At 41.2% G+C, this 15,969-nt stretch overlaps 1 protein-coding gene across 1 annotated transcript in view; it reads left to right on the top strand.

Moving 5' to 3' along the window:
- The window catches only part of LOC127056388 (vesicle-associated membrane protein 2-like), a 79,241-nt gene extending 63,504 nt beyond the window's left edge, over positions 1 to 15,737 (top strand). The window contains exons 2-5 of the mRNA XM_050964182.1: positions 5,772 to 5,895; positions 10,272 to 10,430; positions 12,262 to 12,313; positions 14,441 to 15,737. Coding sequence (XP_050820139.1) covers positions 5,772 to 5,895; positions 10,272 to 10,430; positions 12,262 to 12,313; positions 14,441 to 14,457 — 352 coding nt within the window. The 3' untranslated portion in view covers positions 14,458 to 15,737. The remainder of the gene's footprint in view (positions 1 to 5,771; positions 5,896 to 10,271; positions 10,431 to 12,261; positions 12,314 to 14,440) is intronic.
- The last annotated feature ends 232 nt before the right edge of the window (positions 15,738 to 15,969 follow it).

Below are 15,969 nucleotides of genomic sequence, written 5' to 3'. Positions count from 1 at the left end.
AAAGCCTAGTTCTTTTTTCGAGCTATTTAGGTTCATATATGGTCCTTCCTCACGTAGTACTGAGCACCAAAGTTTACCTGAATCTCATTACCACAGAACAGATTATTTTTAACTTTCTAACATAGTGAAGTTTTATTCGGAAAAGGAAATGAACCAGGAAATCTCTCCAGAGAATTGGAAGGACATAAAGCTAGACATTAGGAGCAGTACAAACTCCCCATCATAAAGAAAATGCTGGTGACAAATTATGATTAGATATTTTCACACACCAGTCCTGCAAAACAAAATGGACACCAAATTAAAAACAAAATGCTAGAGTGAATGCCATGGGATAGGAAAGTAACCTTCACCATTTTTGGAAATTATCCCAAATTAAAGCCTTCCAGTGTTTAAAACCTAGCTCTCTGGGCCACAGACTGACTTTGTGGTGTTTGTGCAGTGCCTATTACAATGAGGTCCTTATTCTTCTTTGGGTCCATAAGCACTGCTCTAATGTGAATAATAATGACATCAGAAAATTAATGCCATCATTGTTTAAGGGATATAGCCTATGAATTCCATGAACCTGGTGTTAAGGAATTGTCCTGATTTTGCTGCATTTAAAAAAGGTTGTTTCACCTTTTGGGAACTGCAATTAATATGGCTCTGATCCTGCCATGAACTCCACATGGATAGACCCCTACTAAAGTCAAAGGGAGTCTATGCAGACATAGGCTGGGACCAAATTATTAAATCTCTATGGTTGCAAAAATAAATACTGTCTATAGAAATGTGGTTGATGATAATGAAGAGAAAATGAATAATTTACTGCCTTTATTAGAACACCAACTGAAGGGTCTGAGGCAAGGCGAGTCAAATAGGATGAAATTATTTTAAAAAATAATTGGTATAACTCTATAAAAACAATAGGCCAGATATGCTGCTGGTGTAAATTGGCATAGTTCTGTAGATTTCATTGGAGCTATACTGATTTATGCCAGCTGAAGATCTGGCCCAGTTAGGTATAGCTACTGTAACTCAGGACTAGTCTATACTAGCAATGCTAAAATGCTGCCGCTCTCCCAGCGCCCTAAAAATACCACCTCCATGAGAGGTGTAGCACGGCTTCCAGCATTGGTGCACTGTTTACACTAGCACTTTACAGCGCTGAAGCTTGCTGCACTCGGGGGTGTTTTTTCACTGTGTAGAATGACAAATTGAAGTCACAACTTTACCTTGGTGTCTACATTTACAGCATAATAATAGAAGACTAGAACATCTGTTTCCACTAGAATTATTCTACCAAATTGGTCGCATGTTCTTTAAATGCTTTAAATTAGACACAGAGGCAAAGTGTGCTCTTTGTCAATGGGGTTGCATGTGTGTTATCGAGAGCAAAATTCTGCATTCTGTAGCATGTACATAATTTATATTATTGGAAAGAATTACCTACTAATTTGGTAGAATGCCTAAAGTCTTTCAAAACCTATACCGCATATTGAGATATCATGTGATACATCTATTTATCATACACGTGTGACTATCTCATCTGTCTTTAATCCACCTCATCCTGGATTTTTACTCTAATGTTCCAATCCCTGGGCGGCTTTGAGCAGATACCATTTTTTTAAAACTCAACCTGCCAAAGATATGTTTCTTCCTTGTCCCTCAGCATTTTAAATTTCCCTCCCCCAAAAAATCAATCTAGTCCAAGATCTGAGATAGGCAATATTCAGCCTTGTATTAATAACAGCTTCTCAGTTGATTGCTTCTCTGTCCTAAAAATGTAATGAATTTAGGATCTGAAATGAGAGTTTCATTCCACATACCCAGCATCTTGATAGGACTCAACATTTGTTTCTAGCCCTAAAAAGGAATGAGACATTGGACTTCAAAAATTGTGACATTTTATATATTAAAAAAGTCCCTCTTGTAAATATAAATCCTCAGCTGTTATATAACTCAGGGTGCTGACATGCATCACAACAAATTGCTTTGGCTGACTACTACCTCATAGAAATGATTTCCTTGCTAAATGAAGCAGCCCAGGCTGGTCAGTTTAATTGCTGACCAACACTGAATAGCAGCAGTGAAACTGACCAATCTGGGCTGTTTCATTTAGCAAGGAAGCCTTGAGAGTCACAACTCTGAGGTAGCCCTTCACATGAGCTGCTGAGGAGCCAGGTGGGGGAGCTGGCAGGAAAGCTGACAAGTTTTGAAACCTGCCTATATTCCATTGGAAGATTGGTTGAAATTGACTCATTTCCACAAAACATTTTGCATTTGTTAAATCAGGATTTTACAGTGTAAACATGTTCTGCTGGAAATTTTTCGACCAACTCTAGTAAAGAGGACACCTCCTTCTTGCCAGTGTTTGGACTGTAGGAGCTCTGGAATGATACGGGGAAAATTCTGTGAATGCTTCCAGTCCTTTTGGCTGAATTAATCTATACAGGGGACAATGTGGTCCCTGAACACACAACTGAACCCTAATTCCAACCAAATAAGAAGGCATCAGTGAGACTGGTATGAAGACTATGATATAGCAAATTAGGGAGTGCTTCTGATTTATGCAAATTCATTTTAGGCATAGATAGGGAGACAAAAGTGCCTTTTAAATATTGGGCAGAAAATGTGTATAGAAGCGAGCATCCAGCTTTTTAGCCAAACTTGGGGGCTTTCATTTTGGGGTCCTTCAAAGATTGGAATGCAGAAGTATGATCAGAAATTGAGGCTGGGTGCAGTATGGGAGATGGGTAGCAACCCTACCCAGCTTGTCCTTGAAGAATATGTCTCCTCTATAGGTTACCCTTACTAGCCAAAGCAAGTGACTGGTTTAAATAATACCTCCTTCCATGTATTAGCATTCTGTAGCCTCAAAGATTTTAACAAAATATAGCCAGGGGATGGCTGCTTTATTGTGTTTTTTAAACTAGCAAATGGGTATTTCACAATTTTTCCACATTAATTGTCTAGTTGGGTTGATGGGAAAAGGGTCTTTTCCTCCAGAGCCATGATGATATTTTACAATTTCAACTGTAGGATCCCAGAACATCCTCCCAAAACGTTATCCATACAGGGTGCGTTGTTCGAATCAGTTTGTACATTATGGTCTGGATTCTGATCTTTGTTATACCAGTGTAAATGCAGAGTACCCCCACTGATTTCATTGGAGTTGCTATGATTTGAGGCTGGTGAAATGAGTTCACAATATGGCTTTTTGTGTTCATTGCAACTGATGGGAAGTTCACAAAGGATGTGCTATCTATAATATGACTCAAGCCCTTTCAATCAAAGCTTGATAAATGATTTATGATAATAAAAGAAGTGTAATATGCAGCATTAATCTCAGTAAGTGAACAACAATCTTTCTGAGGGGCTCTTGGACTTGACAAAATGATGACAAATCAACACTTAGGGTGCATTTGAGGAATGAACACACCTCTATGAAATGCAAGGTGTTGTGGCAGTTTTCTGATGTGGACGTAATTCCAGTAACATTAATTAAGCCCTGGTAGAAAGGAGTGATTCAGAGAGACACTGTGCTCCCTTGGGCTGTTGTTATGGGGGATGCATTGGGAACGTAAGAGTGGGATTTTGTGGGAGGGGTCCCTAGTTCAAATCTTCAGGGATTTCCTCAGCAGTTATTAGAAGATTTTATTTCTGTTGCTGGAGGAATTGATGGGGAACCTTTAGAAATGGGAAAGAGTCACAGGTTTGATGTGTGGGCTTGAAGAATGGCTGCTTGAAATCATTAGGACCTGTCAGGCGAGTGGGATGATTTGCCCACTGCAGTTCAATCACCAGGACAGATTGGATCTGTCAGATCATCTTAAGGAAATGTTTTTTAAAAGCAATTTTGAAGATGACTGTGCTGGTCTTGTATGTAAGATGGGACATGTGGGTTCTATTTCCAGCTCTGCCACATATTGTAATCTGTGCTCTTGGGCAAAGGGTTTTAGCCAGGTCTGTTGCTCTGTAGTGGCAGTTGGTGTTTGATACTGCCTAGGCTGTGCTGGTTAAGTACTGCAGTGTTCCTCAGAGATCCTTCCCCTTGCCATAAACAATCCTCAGCCTAAATTTCCTCCCAGCTCTTTCTCCCTCTGCTGTTATTTGTCCTCTTTCTTGATGCATCTCCTTGCTTAGCTCATTCTCAGCTTTGCTCTGATTCACCAGGGTGGTTTTACATTCACAACACTGAGTAGAGGGGGCAGGTTCTCAAACCTATCTCCCCTCAGCAGCTCAAAGATGAGGGGAGAAGCCATGCTGAGTGAGCACATCAGCTCTCTTCCTGCTCACTCCATCAACTAATTTAGATCAGTGGCTGGAGGAGGAGCTCTGAAACTGCTCCCTGCTCCCAAAGCTTCGTCTGCTGGTGATAGGCCATACTGCTGAGCTGGGCTGTAACCTAAGTCAGTAGGCCTAGCCGCAGGGCAAAATCCTCCCAGCCTGAGAGAAAAGGAGAAATGTAGGTTTACGGCTTGACATTACCCAGCTAGCTTAAGGCCCCAGAAGGGGCTGATAGTGAAGCAAAGTATAACAGTGGAAGAGAACTGGATGGTAGGGGAGTCAGAATGAGAATGATGAGCAGAGAGTGGGGAGCATTTGAAGTGGGTGATGCAGGATGGGGAGTGGCTAATGACAGATGAGGATATGCACGGAGAATGAGATCATGGGTGATTGGTAAAGAGGCAGGAAGGAGTCAGGAATGAGGAAGATGAGAAATTAAGATAAGGTAACGCAGGACAAGAGAGGAGGAACTATTCTAAATCACTATTAGAAAACGGGAGAGGATGGGAGGAAAGAGAATCAAAACAGCCAAGGGAGACTTAGCATGTCATGTATTTTCTCTCACTTTATACACAGCTAATGCTTATAAGAGTCTGAGTCACTGCCCTTCCCAGTGCACTGATTGCAGTCAGATCACTTGAATTGAGGATTTATGAACCCTGGGGCCAGATTTATAGAACTAGGCACACCCACGTTTTGCTCTTTGTACTGCAAACCCAGCCATTTCATAAAAGTTGAATCTACTGTTTCAGTTCTCCTGGTTGTGCCACCAGTGCAAAGTGGTTTAGAGACCAAGCCTCAAGTCTTTTTTTTTTTTTTTAAGCCATTGTAACAAAGTTAGGCCCCACCTACACATGCTCGCTGTGGTTGTTGTTTGATGCCTAGTTCTGCAGTTGACAAATGAATGGATTTAACCTCGCTGCCAAAGGAAAGTTTTCTAAAGCTTTCGTGTATCTGCCTAACCCCTGAGAGGGTCTTTGCTAGACTGTATCTTGCATTGCAAGCAGGGCACACCATGGCTAGTGAAAACATGGAAATGAAATGCACAGAAGCTAACTGGACTGCTTGGTTAGATGCCTGTTATGCATTGTTCCATGGACATTCTGAGCAGCACTTCCTCCTCCCTGACTTCCATTCTCAGCCAGGGAAGAAAGATGATTGATAGCTAATCGAAGGGCCCTATCCAAGGCACACAGGATTCCTGTTGACTCCAGTAGATTTGCCTGAATCTGAACTTTTTAATAGGGAAAACGAGGGGAAAATTGGATGGAAATCAGAAGGCCCCAATTTTCAAACTTAGTTCCCCAAAATCAGGCAACTAGTGTCTAAGTACAGAGTTAAGTGCCTAATTTTGGCCACCTGCAGTAACTGACAATTGATGGAAGGCTAGAAAACTCTGCTCTGTATCTGTGCATATACACACCTTGGACTGGTAGCAAAGTGAAGGTGCAGACGAATGAAATTCAAGGTATGCTCAATGATTTTCTGTGCTTCTGGTTTAGGTCAGTCCCAGCTCCCACCCAAGGTGCCGGAGGTTCCACAATTCCTGGGGCAGGAGGGCCTCCTCCCCCACCCAATGTGACCAGTAACAGAAGATTGCAGCAGACACAAGCTCAGGTCGATGAGGTGAGCTGCAAACAGCTGGTGCACTGATGAGATTTTAATTTTTAAGATGATTAAATGACAGTTTACCCAGCTAAAGATTCTGTTGCCTTTACTCAACTGAAGTCGGGGGGGCATCTATGGAATGAGATTTACATGAGATAAGGTTTTTAATAGGAAGATTGCAGAAGAGCTCGTTAATAATCTTTATACCCCTAACACTTCTGCTCACAAAACAAATGTGACTTAGATGTTACTTCTGTCATTGTTTGTAAATAGCCAATATAAATATAAACTCTTTCTGGGATTATAAAGACATAGGCCTTGCCCCTGCAAACTATTCCTTGTGGGAAGGAGCCTGTGTCTGAAAGCCTGGGTAGTTTCCAGGGTCAGGGCTGTAGTTAGCAATAAGGGCTTTATTTAATTTATTTGATTACTATTAAAAACTAAATTCAGGCAAAGACAACAGTTGAGCATGTCCACAGAGCAACAGCTCCAAGAAGTCCCCAGCTACTTTTTGAATGATTGTTCAGTATGACACCTAGTTCCAGCATGGATTCCCTCTTCACTGGGGTGATAATTCCCCTTAACAGTCTTACTCCTTGTCACGGATCCACAGGATCAGTGCTTTGACCCCTGCTTTGGAACAGCCTCTGGGAGGATCTCTTCAGTGAGCCAGACCACCTAAGGGTCTCACTCTTCCTTGAGGGTAAGTCATATGGCTTCACTGCCTCCGTAGCCTTGACTTCTGGGCCTTCCGCAGTCCTGCTTCCCACCATTAACTCCCTTCAATGAGTCCCACTGAGGCGGACCTCTAAGAGAGACTGGTAAATCTTAGGGAGCAGCGCATCTCTGACAGCATCTTCAGTGACCTTCATGCAGTGTTGTCAAAACAGAAAGGTTTATTGGTCAGCAGGAACCTAGCATAGAAAGTCCTTGGTTAGAATAGAGAAAAGAAAGTGGCTCTGGGCTAATCAGAGTGGACCATGCTGTTAAAGTAGTGTGTCCCCGATGAGTCTTGCTCTGAGTGTGTACCCTCTTGTTCAAGTTCCCAGACCAGTCATACCTGGCCCCTCCTCAGGCCTTTGTTCTCCAGTTGATCAAACACAGCTGGATTCCTACAGGGAAGGGGAGTGAACCATGGTCATTAGTTGCTAGGTAGCAAATATCCCAAGGTTTGACTTTGCTATTGTCTTCATGGATTCCCCAATGACATGGGCCAAACTCACCTAGGCACCATTGACACCTTTGTGATAGCCTGCCCGAGAGTAAATAACCTTTTCCCATGATTCATACAAATATTACAGAAAATTCCCACTCAGTCACATTCATCATGCCAGCAATCATTTACCACCATATTCACTGAACTATTGAAGCTAATCCTGGGTGCAACCCATCAAGCTAATCTTGGGGTTTAATCATGGATGAGCTGCTGACTTGCCGTATGGCCAGTTATGTAGTGCAGACTTTAGATGTGTGTATAAGTACAGTACGCTGAAGACTTCCTAGGCAATGGTCCGTTACCTAACTGAACACCACGTAGTTAGGAACAACTAGTTGTATATAACTCTCTCTTGCTCTCTGTGGATCCTTAATGCCAATTCAGATGTACAGACAGCAGTAATATCCATTCAACTAGTGTTGGGATTGTCCCCAAATGCACTTTGCAAGTTTAGGAAAGACGTTTACAGAAATCATCCAACCTGAGCTCATTATTCATACAATTAATGTTATATTTTAGACAGAGTTTGCCTCATTTAGAACCTTCTTCAGCTTCATGTCCTGGATGCTCCTCTGCTGATATTTGAGGCAGATCAGAATAGTGTCCAGCTACAGAAAAGTTTAGGCCCAATTCTTCTCTGCCATTGGTTTTAGAACAATGTAATTGCATTGACCTTAATGGAGTGACTTCTCATTCTCACTGTGGAAAATGAGAAGAGAATCAAGTCCACTGTGTCTCAGCCTCTGGTGGGACCCTACCTCTGGTCAGAACCATAAAATAAACTTCTCTACCCACGTAGACTGCATCATGAGGGTGCTGTGAGCATTTACGTGGCTCAGCATCAAAGCAAATGGCCCTCCTTGGGAGGTGAAATGTGATTATTTTATTGCTTAAAAGGAGCTACTTCAAACGCGCTAATGGAGTTCTTCAAGCAGGAGAATGGAAATAGGTTACAATAATAGACTGGCCAAACCAAAAGCCTAGAACCCTCTGAAATTCTGAAGACGTGGTTCTGAATTTTGTGGCCTAAGGCACACTTTAGTTCTGATATGTTTAACTCAGGCCTACAGGAGTCAGCTTCATAGTGATGAGAAGCTTGAATGGAGAGGCAGAATCAGGCCAATTGTCAGGGAAGTCACTGCCTGATGAGTCTGGTAAGTGGACAGACAGCAGGTGACCATCAATCCCAGGGTGCACTTGAAATGTCCAGGTTCACTTCCATAGTTAGTTTAGACTTAAGAGATAGAAGTTGTCGTAGGTCGGTTGTCCAGAGGAGACATATAAGGGAGCAGACAGAACACACTTTTTGGGGGAGCAGGGAACTCAGCCAATGGTTAAATCACAGGCTGACTAGAATCAAGGAGGCAAAACTTTGTTGGGATTTTCAGGAATAGGATATATGTATCGAGCCAGAGCCCTTGAACTTAATGGAACGGTGTTGATTTCCACATCTGAGGATCTGACTCATCATGCTTTACTTTTATCTTGCCCACTTACTGCAAGTCTTTTCCTAGGAAATGTTTTTGTTTCAGTGTGTCTTGTGGCAAAGCATCCTTTAGGTGGCACCAAACACTTGCACTATGGAAATCAAGCAGAGAAGCTACAGTTTTAAAAATTTTATTAAAGGAAACGTTTGAATTGAAATATACACAGGTTGAGAGGGAAGGTACTGTACATCTGGGGTCAGGCTTGGGTTATGGGGGGTTACAGATACCGTTTGCAAGGATGAAAGGATACATACATATCGCATAACCAGCATAGACCCAGGTTGGGGTGCAAGGGTTTTTAAAGTGTCAGTGAATAAGTGAGCTCGGGTTCGCCACCCATGGAATGAATAAGGAGTCCAAGTCAGTATCGATGGAGCAGATAGGTACATGGGTGGGGTGCATCCCTTAGTCCCTCAGGGAAGGTTCCGTTCCATTTCATTTCACAAGGACAGGAACAAATCTTCACTTGCGAGTAGACGTGAAATCTCACACTGACTTCAGCGAGGCCAGGATTTCACACTAAGAACCTAATTCTGCCCCCACTGGAAGATAATGGGAGTTTTGCTTTTGACTTCAGTGGGAGCAGGACTGGACCCACTATCTTTTATTTTCTCTTGTACATAAATATAAGATGCATCTTATAACTAATCAAGCGTGTAGGGTTTCACTGTTTTCACTGTGTCCAAAGTATGTGTTTGACTCTATGTTTTTTACTGCTAATTATTATTCTTTTGAACAGATTGAATTAGATTAGGTACAACTGACATAGTCTGCAGTATTAATAATTTATAAAGAATTGCAAGCCAGTCTCACATTTACTGCTGCCATAAGTGGGAATAACATTATTGACTTCAACAGAGGCTGTGCCTACATAAGCCGTTGATGAAGTTGGATCAGGATTTCTGTTTTTAAGCATTAATTGGCTAAAATGCCCAATCGATGTAAATATATTTCAATATGTATAAAATAACTGAATTACTGTGCCTTTCCCAGTACTTTCTGTGTGTCTCTTCCAATCTATGCTCTTTTGGGCATCAAGCCTATGTTGGTTTCCATGGTAAAATTAACAAAGACAAGAGTTTTTCTATGCAAAATGTTCTCCCATCTTCCAATACCAAATAGGATTTCAGACTACAGTTGGAAGATTATCTTGTCTGAGAAGGAGCTCATAGGTTGTGGTAGCTCCTATTAGAAATTCTTGTCAAGCCTACTTCTATAGTTATGATAGGGCAACTATATTGTTAAGTCATCAGCAGTGAAAACAATAGTTTTAGGCTTGCGTTCCTAACCAACACCATGAGGTAGCACATACTGCAAATGTGCTGGTGTCTGCTTCGTGATAGGTACGTCAACCAGGTTCCTGTAACAATAGCAAAGCAGCTAACTGGGTTAAAGCAAAGCACCAGTGCATGTTCCTCTAAAAAACGTCATGAAAATAACTAGCATACATTTTAATGTCTTAGTATTTTATAGTCTGTAAGGACACTTGAGCTCAGCATGATTATGTGCACCTTACTGTCTGTCTAGGGCTCCCTTGAGTAGCCCCGATATAGAGGAATTGTCTATATAACAGCAAGCCATAATTTTTACCTTGATAGCAAAGGGACCCTTCCCACTCGCCATGATATGTCAGTCCTATGAATACAGCCTTTCCATGTATGGAGTGTGCTAACTGTGGGTTATCTTTTCAGGTGGTGGACATCATGCGAGTAAATGTAGACAAGGTTCTAGAAAGAGACCAAAAGCTTTCAGAGCTTGACAACCGGGCAGATGCATTACAAGCTGGTGCCTCACAGTTTGAGACTAGTGCAGCCAAATTGAAGAGAAAATACTGGTGGAAAAATTGCAAGGTAAAGAGGATAGGTATCTCTTGTTAAATCTGCCACATGTTAATTGTTTACTTTCACTTTGTTCTAATGAGCCTTTGTAACAGTAGGTTGACTTTAAATGACCCTTTTTCTTAATGCTGAAAAGTAAGATATATTACTCTTTAAACCAGTAGGATAGTCTTTGGAAGCTATAGTGACTTTGAACAGAGATAGACTTAACCTACACTGTGGCTCGGAGAACCACAGATCTTTGTGCTATATGAAATCTGAATCATAATTATGAGGCTTCAGCCAATTTCTGGAGACAGGAATGAGAGAACGTAGGAATTACAATACAGAATCAATCCAGTGATCCATTTACTCCAGTATCCTGCCTCTGAAACTGCCTAGCACTGGCAACTTCAGAAGAAGGTACAAGGAACACTGCAATAGGCAGTTATGAAATAAGCTTTCCCAAGGGGAAGTTTATTTCTAACTTCCCCCAAATAATTAGAAGTTGGCTTCTATACTGAAGTTTGAGCAGTTATATCCCTTCCAACGCTCTTGTTAAGTGTCAGTAGTTACTATCTTAACTCCAGCCAACTTTTGGATTTCACAAACTCTCTAGAACATTTTGCAAAAGTTGGAGGTTTCATAAAAGTTTTTAGATTTTTTTTTTGCAAGAATTTCCCCCCACCTCCATCCTCATCTCACATAATTCAAACCCAATTGTTTCTGTGAGGAAAATAGATTAATATAAAAATCGAAGTGTGAGAGCATGTGACACAAAAACTGAAGAAACTGATACAACATGCAAAAACTTCAGCCCCAACACAATAAAAATACACTTGAAAACATGCATGAAGCCAGTATCTGCATAGCATACATGAGGAGTGGAGTGGAAGAGCCTTTCTCTCCTCATGGGGATTGATGAACCTCTTTCTCCTTCACGGAGGTAAGCTTCCGGAGGAGGAAGCCACTGGACCCAGGGCCTCCTTAAGCCACCATGGGAAATAAAGGAAGAAGAGAATTTTTTCAGCAGGGCTAGATTAAGGCTAAGCAAAGACTGAATTCAGCAAAATCTTGCCCCTACCCCTCAACAGACTCACCCTCTCCCTTGAACAAGGAAGACCCCTCTTCCTTCCCATCCTGAAACCACCTATTCCTCCACTCCAGTATCATCCTTTCCAACCCCCACCCTCCTCAGCCCTCCTTCTTCCTGTACCCATACCAAACACTCATCCATATGCCTCCCTAGTGCAAACCCCAGCCCAGTTGCCTGGCTTCATTTCTGTCTCCCCTAGAAACCTGTGGCGCTGCTGGCAATTCACCTCCTTCCCAAGTAAGACCAGCTGTCCCCAGAGCTGGATCCTGACCCCTATCCTGACCCCCTGCAAAAAAAGTAAAGTGAAGAAAGCTCCAGACTTCAGGAGCCAGAGGAGGAGTAGAGGAAGAGAAGTGGCCAGTACCAATTGTTGACTCTTCCTTCCATTAGGGCCTATCTTGACTCTCACAAAGTATGTGCTTTTCAATCATGTTGGCTGATCCAGTTATTTTACCATGATTAAAAACCCTGTTGAGATACTGGTGAATACATCTGAAGCCATATTAGCTGGCCATGTTGTAACTTAGGCTACAACACAGCCAGAGAACACAGCTGCAAACATGTTAGCCTGTATCTTAACAGATGCTCTCTCTGATTGTCTCGGTCCTAGGAAATGCTACATTTGGGGCTTATAAAAATTGATTACAGGGTGTCTGTGCAAGGACTAAGAACACTGGGACAGAGTGAACAGCCCACCTAAAGACAAAACAAGGAGCGACCTTTTACAATGCAAATACCTCATTTTTCTTTCTTTAACTCTCTTTATAGATGATGATCATCCTTGGGGTAGTATGTGCAGTCATTCTTATTGTAATGATAAGTAAGTAATTCATTTTTTATAATCTAAATAGCTCTGTGATTTCCAATGTCCTCATGTCGAAAAAAATAAAACATTTAGGAACATAGTCTGACTGTGAATATCCCCTTCAAGTGTCCCGCTGTTATAAGGAGATATACTGTAAATTTCACTGAACATTCATTGACCATGGGTTGGAAATATCCAAGTTTTAATGGCACCCACTCTGTTATATTACATAGTTTCTCCCAATTTAAATGTCACCATTCCAGGATTAGATAAACTTTTGTGCAGTCTCAAAGAGCTTCAATCCTACTCTCATTAAAATCCATGACACAAACCCTATTTACATTAGTGGGAGAAGACTCAGTCCTATAAATTAACTCACTGTTATTGAATCTGGACAGCAGGCCAAATTTTAAGGTACATAGGGGTGCCTAGTGTGATGCCAGTCAATGGCAGTTAAGCATGTAGGTGCTTTTGAAAAATCCCACAAGGTGCCTATCTGCATCTTTAGATATCTAAAACCTGGCCCAAAGCTGCCTTGAGTTCTCGGTTACACAGGGAGTGTCTTGTGTCTTGTATTCCACATATCTATATAATATCTGGAAATAGAATATGAACAATGGTCACAATGGTATAGGCAGCAAAGCAGAGATCTCATAATAACAGGACTCTGTGTTCAGATTTCATACACAGATAAAGACATTAGTATCAGAAAGGAAGGATTACAAAGTCTTTTCCTTTCTAATATACAACTCTGTGTTAGTAACAGCTGTTATGAATGAAGTTGTTTCTTTTATGTAACTTTAATATGGCACTAGATATTAAAACTGGGGGGTTGTTCAGTCAGACAATACTGCCAGTAATCCAAAAGAGATTTAACAGCAAGTTGTGTTATGGGTATGTACTAATACCTTCTTCTCAGATTACCTACTTCACCTTCAGTCTGTGTATGTTTGCTTCTGTTATACTTACAAATGATCAGTAAACATGAGTTAGGTGCATGATGTAATGTATGAGTTATATAAAAGCTGGCACCACTGTGACCCAGAATGATTTTTGGGTTTCATAATTCTGAAGCTACAAGAATGGAAATGGTAGCACAGGTAGGGGAGGCTTAGCCATACCAAGTATGTGCCCACTGGTTTCAGTGGGTTTGTACTCGACATACTTAAGCCATGCCTCTGCTAACGCGACTACATTGGTATTTATACTCACGCTAGCTCAGAGAGAGCTAGCCCGAGAATGTGTACGCAAGCATGGGATCCACACCCGTAGCTCGTAGTGTAGACATAGGCTATGCTTTGAGATTGTTTATATAATTGTTAGACTTAGTGCAGTACTTGAGAGAATCAATGCTTTAAGGCTCAGGGGCATACATTTTTTCATAAATACTTCTTTGCACTCCAGGTTGTTGTTTTTTCCATTCCAGTACCGCTTAGAAGTCTCAACTTACTTTAGGACCCCACTAGTCTAGGCACTGAACATACACATAGTGAGAGACAGTCCAAGCCCCAAAGGGATATCAATCTAAATAGACAAATCAGATAGAGGTGGGAGAAAGGAAGATGATATCCCCATTTCACAGATTGAGAACTGAGGGGCAGAGAAATTAGGCCCTGATTCAGAACAGCATCCCTATTCAGGAAAGTACTTAAGGATCTACTTAAGTCCCATTGAAGTCCATGGGATTTAAGCACTTGCTTAAAGTTAAGTGTGTTCTTAAGTGCTATCCTGAATAGGCACCTAAGTGACTTCTTTGGTGCCTTACAGCATTGTGTCTGGTGTGGTCACATCCATTTCACTGGGCTAAATGTTGCTGTGTAATGAGAGCTTTATCAGGCTATGACTGAAATTGATTGGAGTGGAGCCCTTGATTTTAATGAAGACAGGATCACACCTTCAGTGATTTACCCAGCACATTTATCCTTTAGCTCAGACCACCACCCTTTCCAAAGTTGCCCATTCCCAGACACTAGGGTACCAAATACAAGTTGTTATTGGAATAAGACCACAGTATGCTCCTTAGGCAGGGCTGTGCTAATGTGCTTGCCTGTTCTCTGACCGTATATGCTCATGTCTGTGGACTGAAGTCCAATATTAACTATACGATAACATCGGTTTTCTTTTTCCTTCTTTCCTTCCTAGTTTATTTCTGCACTTGAAAAAGCAACGAGGGGAAGGCTTGGCATGGCTTGGTTCATCTTTTCTGATATTCTCTTATTGAACTCTGCTTTTTAATTCCTGGTGTCTTGGGGAGTTTTGCCTGTAATAATCCGTAAGCATTCAGTGTAGTGTGTTTGGTATTATGCTGTTTCCACATGAAACTGTACCAGCTAAATACTGCCAAGTAATTCCATGCGTTGTCTTATCATTGAGTCTTAAAATGCGTCCACAATGACCTTCAGAAACTAATATTTGAAAAGCATCTTAAACTTTTCAGAATCATAAGACAGCAGTTACAGGGAAAATCCTTACTTTAAAAGGACACTGTCACGTAGTTTAGGCCCAAAATTAAGATTTGTATTAAACAGTAGGGCCCAAATGGTCAAACCTGGGGGCCTAAATTAGACTTCAAAATCCATATCTAAACACACAAATAAACGTGGCCTGATTCATCTAGAGCACCTGCTGATTCTGTTTTAGTCAATGGGAGTTGCAGATGTTTAATGAATTTGAATGTCAAATTACTTGTATTTAGGTGTCTAAATATGGACCCTAGAGCCTAATTTTAGGCATCCAGGTCTGAAATTATTTGGTCTAGGTTCTGTACAACAATAAGAATGCTTTCATGGATTTAAACTTTCCATTGGGTTGTTTCCTATACAAACACTGTGGCAGCATGCTAGTGTATGAGAACCAGATGAGAAGCAAGAATGACACTGACAAGAAAACAAACATCATAAATAACCAAAAAAACTTAGATAGTTAATAAGCCAAGATGGCAGCCCTCAGATTTATGGTTAATGTGTGGCACCTGAACCCCAGTTCTGCAAACACTTATGCCCATGTTTAACTTCAAGCACATGAGTAATCTTACTGAAGTCAGGGGGCTATGCCCATATGCGTCAGTTTTCAGGATTGGGGGCCTTTTCCCTTGGAATCTCACCAAATCAACCATTTGAAAATCAATCAGTGGGAGATTGTGAGTGGGAATTATGGCAGGCAGGACCCATTAAAGGACAGTTCTTTTATAAAGTGGTCCATGGAATGAAAATGTCACAGAACTGCTGATCTGAGGCATTGTTATTAGTGACACAAGTAACGCAATCTATATAAGTCTTAAACTGACAGCATCCCCTTTTTAAAAGGGCTCTGTTGAGATATTTTTTATACTTTTTTAAAACTCATTGTTTATATTCTGTTTACAATGGCCCTTGTTGATTATGGAAGTTTGAAACTGAAATAGATTTTCATTTCAAATTTTTTCCCATTATCCATACACACACACTGGCCTGTTGCTATAGAGTTGCTCACAAGTGATGAGCTTCTGGCTTTGTATTAGGATTTTTTAAGCACTGAATCATTTGTTTAGAAGAGGGAGGGAATACTATCCAGAGAGAATGATATTGGTTTTTGTTTTCAAACAAATATAACAAATACAAATAAAGATGTGTCCAATTTGGGGCCTAATGATCCTGACAGGGTCCATGTAGAGTGATAACTTTTCTGCAGAA

This window comes from Gopherus flavomarginatus, chromosome 8, assembly GCF_025201925.1.
Source record: "Gopherus flavomarginatus isolate rGopFla2 chromosome 8, rGopFla2.mat.asm, whole genome shotgun sequence".
NCBI classification, from domain to species: Eukaryota; Metazoa; Chordata; order Testudines; family Testudinidae; genus Gopherus; species Gopherus flavomarginatus.
The sequence above is the reverse complement of the archived record's forward strand: the minus strand, read 5'-3'. Positions and strand labels throughout refer to the sequence as shown.